This window comes from Lupinus angustifolius, chromosome LG03, assembly GCF_001865875.1.
Source record: "Lupinus angustifolius cultivar Tanjil chromosome LG03, LupAngTanjil_v1.0, whole genome shotgun sequence".
Taxonomy (NCBI): domain Eukaryota; kingdom Viridiplantae; phylum Streptophyta; class Magnoliopsida; order Fabales; family Fabaceae; genus Lupinus; species Lupinus angustifolius.
The window spans coordinates 20,847,637-20,853,037 of record NC_032011.1 but is presented as its reverse complement, the minus strand read 5'-3'; the positions used below and the strand labels follow the sequence as shown (position 1 = coordinate 20,853,037).

The following is a 5,401-nucleotide window of genomic DNA, read 5'->3' as shown; positions in this document are numbered from 1 at the left end:
CTTCCATCCCATATACCAGTGAGGACGGGGTTGCCCCAGTACTTGACCGAACGTTGGTGCGATATGCGTGCAAAGCATAGGGTAACTTTTCATGCCAATCTTTGTAGTTTTCTACCATTTTTGCAACTATCTTTTTGACATTCTTATTGGCCGCTTCAACTGCGCCGTTCATTTTTGGTCTGTACGTAGTCGAATTATGATGTTTGATCTTGAATTTCTCGCACAATCCTTTCACTTCACCACCGTTGAGATTGGTACCATTATCTGTGATTATCCTTTCAGGGATCCCGTATCTACAAATGATCTCTTTTCGGAGGAACCTGACGAATACCTTGCGAGTGATACTACTAAATGATACAGCTTCTACCCACTTGGTGAAGTAGTCAATTGCCACTAGAATGAAACGATGACCGTTGGAAGCCTTCGGATTTATAGGTCCAATCACATCAATTCCCCACATGGAAAAGGGCCATGGAGCGACCATACACTGCAAAGGAAACGGTGGCGCATTGATTCTATCTGCGTACACTTGACACTTCTGGCACTTTCTAACATAACCCATACAATCCGCTTCCATAGTAGTCCAATAGTAGCCACACCTCAGAATTTTCCTTGCCATCATGTGACCATTTGCATGAGTTCCGCAGATCCCTTCATGTATTTCAGTCATGATCAACTGAATTTCCCTTGTATCGACGCATCTGAGGAGTGTACCATCATGACTCCTTTTGTACAACACTTCACCATTCAAGAAAAACGTCATCGCCAAACGACGAATTGTCTTTTTGTTCACATCACTTGCACCCTCTGGATACTTTCTGTGTTGGATATACCTTTTTATATCATGATACCAAGGTTCACCATCAGCCTCTAGGTTAGCGCAACAATAAGAGGGTTCATCTCGAGCGGTTACTTGAATCGGGCGGACGCTAGCCTGTACTTCTAGTTTAGTCATCACAGCTAAAGTTGCTAGAGCATCCGCAAATTGGTTCTTGTCTCGAGTCACATGGGAGAAGCAAATTTCTTCAAACTTCTCGGCTAATGAAGATAAGTATTTCTGATACGGAATGAGCTTCGTATCCTTGGTTTGCCATTCACCATTGACCTGGTAGATGATAAGCGCGGAGTCCCCGAATACCCTCAACTTTTTGACGTCCAGCTTGTATGCAAAGAGAAGTCCATTTATGCACGCTTCATATTCGGCTATGTTGTTTGTGCATTCGAAGTCTAGCTTGACTGCTACCGGGTACTGCTTACCGATTGGCGAGGTGATTACCGCCCCAATCCCGCTCCCATGCATATTAACTGCCCCGTCAAAGTACATCTCCCAAACATCCTCCTCTGGTTCATCTATCCCATATATTCCACCGTCAGGGAACTCATTCAATACCTCATCCCCTCCATCTATGGGGCTTTCTGCCAATTGATCTGCGATCACTCCACCTTTGACAGATTTCTGAGTAACATATTTAACATCGAACTCAGATAACATCATCTGCCATTTCGCCATTCTTAGAGAAACATGAGGACTCTCGAAAATGTATCTCAAAGGATCCATCCGGGATACGATACAAGTAGTGTAATACAACATGTATTGCCGGAGCCTTTTGGATGCCCATACTAAAGCACAACAAGTCCTTTCTATCGTCGAGTATCGAGATTCACATTCATTAAACTTCTTGCTCAAGTAGTAGATTGCTTGCTCCTTCTTACCCGTTTCTCCATACTGTCCCAACATTGCGCCCATCGAAGTTTGCAACACCGTCACGTATAAGATTAAAGGTCGTCCTGGTGTTGGTGGTGCCAGGACAGGCGGATTTACCAAGTAAGCCTTTATTTTATCGAAAGCCTCCTGGCAATCCGTGTCCCACTCGCTTGGCTGATGCTTCTTTAACAACTTAAACATGGGCTCACAAGTGCTAGTCAGGTTGGCAATAAACCTTGCAATGTAATTCAACCTGCCCAGAAAACCTCTCACTTCTTTCTCAGTCTTTGGAGTCGGCATCTCTTGTATTGCTTCCACCTTTTTGGGGTCCACCCTTATGCCTTCCCTACTAACGACAAATCCCAACATATTCCCTGAAGACGCTCCAAATGTGCATTTCTCGGGGTTTAACTTCATCTGATATTTTCTCAGCCTTTCGAATAACCTTCGTAAGACTGCGACATGACTGTCCCCTTCTTTAGATTTGGCGATTATATCATCAACATACACCTCTACTTCCTTGTGCATCATATCATGAAATAAGGCCACCATAGCACGTTGGTATGTCGCCCCTGCATTCTTTAATCCAAAAGACATAACCCTATAGCAATAGGTCCCCCACGGAGTGATAAAAGTGGTTTTCGCCTTGTCACCAGTATCCATCAGAATTTGATGATATCCCGTATACCCGTCCATGAACGAGAATTGATGACTTCGGGCCGCACTATCGACTAGAGTATCAATGTGAGGGATGGGAAAATCATCTTTCAAACTAGCCTTGTTAAGATTTCTATAGTCAACACACATCCTCAATTTCCCTCCTTTCTTGGGTACCATCACTACATTAGCCACCCATTCTGTATGTCTAGATACTTCTATGAAGCCGGATTCCAGCTGTTTTGTCACTTCTTCTTTCACCTTTAACGACATGTCCGGACGCATCCTTCTCAGTTTTTGTTTCTTAGGCTCGGCACCCGAATATAATGGAATCTTATGTGAGGCAATGTTCGGATCCAGCCCTGGCATGTCCTTATAAGACCAAGCAAACACATCCATATATTCACAGAACAAATTTATCATCTCGAAACGCTCCGGGTTGTCTACCATTTTCAGCTCCTTTTTATCCTCTTCTGTCCCCATGTTGATTAATTCAACTTCTTCAGTGTTCACAACATACTCTCTTTCAACATGTTCTAACATCTTTGAGAACTTCTCCACATCTTCCTGTTCTTCATCTGATGCAACAGATTCATCATCCGGTGTCGTAGATGAATTAATTGATGGATTTTCAATTACTGTATTATTGGGAAAATTTTCCACAAGATTTAAGTACCTGTATTTATTCATGAAGTATTGGGAGATGGACAGGGAAGCAAAACAAACAAATTCATATAGAAGAAAAGGAGAAATCGGGAATGATAATGGTGAGATGCAAATTAATGACGCGAAACAATCAATAACCTTACTGCAAATTAACAAAGATAGTATCCCAAGTCACGTAAACATAAGTTCAATCAAATCTGAAAACAAAAATTACAACCCAATCGAAAATAATTACTTTAATGATACTATTTCATCCAATAGTTCAGAATGCCAATTCTTCAATGGTGTCTTGTCCTCATCGATGCGGATACAGCTAGTCCCAGGTGTGTCGTCTTCCTCTAGAAAGTTGACGGAAAAATGGATGCTTCGTTCATTAAAGTCACATGAAGCGGGACTTGGAAATGTTTCGTTGATATGAGGAATGGGCTTCTCCAACATTCCTCCATGCTCCTTTCTCCAACTCATGCTCCTGCCCTCATCCTTCTGTGAAGCTTCATATCCCAGCCCAAACTTATCAAATTTCTCTGAGACTGAGATGAATGATGGAAGGCCCTGCAGATGCGTACCCAAACCTTTCCCTATTTCGTACCCTTTTGTAGTCATGATTCGGGTCACCACCTCATTCACATCATGTACATGATCCTTCCCTTCACGCTCCTGGTCCTCGATTACCTCAAAACAATGCAAGGAATCATCACCATCACCAGTACTCTCTACATAGGGCACTGATACCGGCTTCGAAACCAATACTTCTTCTTCTCCATGCACAGTGATTACCATACCATCCCTGACAAATTTTACCGCCTGATGCAAAGTGGACGGTACAGCTCCTGCCTCATGGATCCAAGGCCTCCCTAACAACATTGTATATGAGGAGTCGATATCCATGACTACAAACAGCACCTGAAAGATGCTAGGCCCAATCTCCAATGGTAATGTGATCTCACCCACTATGCTCCTCTGATTCCCGTCAAAGGCGTGTACAATCATCTGCCTCGGAACAATTTCATCATTCTCAACTCCCATAGACACCAAGGTAGATAATGGTAGGACATTCAAAGCTGACCCCCCATCAATTAGTATTTTGCCAACAATATGACCTTGACACTTTGCAGTAATGAGTAGTGCACGAGGTATTTTCTCCGACCTCCTCACCATTTCTTCATCGAAGAATGTTATTATGTTAACATGTTTCACAGGATCCACCATGTTAATCATCTTGCTAGGCGTGACATCAGGGTTAACGTAAGCCTCGCTAAGCACCCTTAATAACGCCTTTCTATGCAAATCCGAGGATAATACCAAACCCAACAGAGATATCTTTGAAGGAGTTTTCCCCAACTGCTCCACCATATCGTATTCACTCTGCCTCATGATCTTCAGAAATTCTTCGTCGTCCTTTTCAGTGATCTCATCAACTAAACCACTCCTTTCTTCTGCACCTTTTCCCACCTTCCGAGTATCACCCTCTGGAGGACCATAACACCTCCCGCTCCTTGTGATTTCACCGGTCATGGCTGCCTTTGACACTGGAACTTTAGAGGCCTCCCCCGCTGCATCAACCTTAACCTCATAACTCCATGGGACATTATGCGTGCTCTCAAAAGCGAAGGGCTGATGTTTTCTGATCTTGAGAGTCACCCTTTCGGGTTTTGAATCTCTAAGGAGTGGGACTCTGAGTGTGACTTTCTCAACCATATCGATTTCTTCACCATCACATTTAGCCTTTTTTGCCTGAATGACTCCAAGGTTTAGCAAGACTTGCACTCTCGCCTTATACCCCCAACAGTCCTCTATGGAGTGTCCTGCCTGACCATGATGATAATCGCAGCGAGATTCTAGATCCAAGCCCTTCTCATCACATACATTTGCGGTTGGTGCTACTATGTTATATCCATTCCTTCTCAAAACATCAAAGAGATATTGCATTGACATTCCCAAGTCAAACACCCTCCTTACTACTGACTTCTCAACATCGACAATGCTTACTTCACGATTATGGTTCGGGATCGGATTCTTACTGATGTCGGGTTGAGCATCATCCTCAAACTCAAGCTTCCCACAAGCCATGAGTTTTCTCACTGCCAATTTAAACTGCTCACAGTCCTCAATGGAGTGTCCCGCTACATCCATATGATAGTTGCATGTGTGGTTCGGATTGTACCATGGAGGCAATTTGCCCTCAAAAGGTCGGACAGGGTATGGTGCTAATAAGTGACGGTCTGCCAGCTGGCGAAAGAGTTCAGCATTCGATATAGCAAGCTTTGGAAAAGGGGGTAGGTCAGGGAAAAAAGTGTTTTGGCGGCGATTTGTTTGGCCTCGTGTGTTGGTGGGTGCATGTTGGTTTGGCTGGTATGGAGGGTTGGTATGGTT

The 5,401-nt window shown here is 43.7% G+C and overlaps 1 protein-coding gene across 1 annotated transcript in view; it reads right to left on the bottom strand.

Annotated features, from left to right (window-relative positions):
• The window catches only part of LOC109342423, a 13,645-nt gene that overhangs the window by 2,234 nt on the left and 6,010 nt on the right, over nucleotides 1–5,401 (bottom strand). The window contains exons 3-4 of the mRNA XM_019580409.1: nucleotides 3,264–5,377; nucleotides 17–3,038 (exon numbers count right to left, since the gene is read on the bottom strand). Coding sequence (XP_019435954.1) covers nucleotides 17–3,038; nucleotides 3,264–5,377 — 5,136 coding nt within the window. The remainder of the gene's footprint in view (nucleotides 1–16; nucleotides 3,039–3,263; nucleotides 5,378–5,401) is intronic.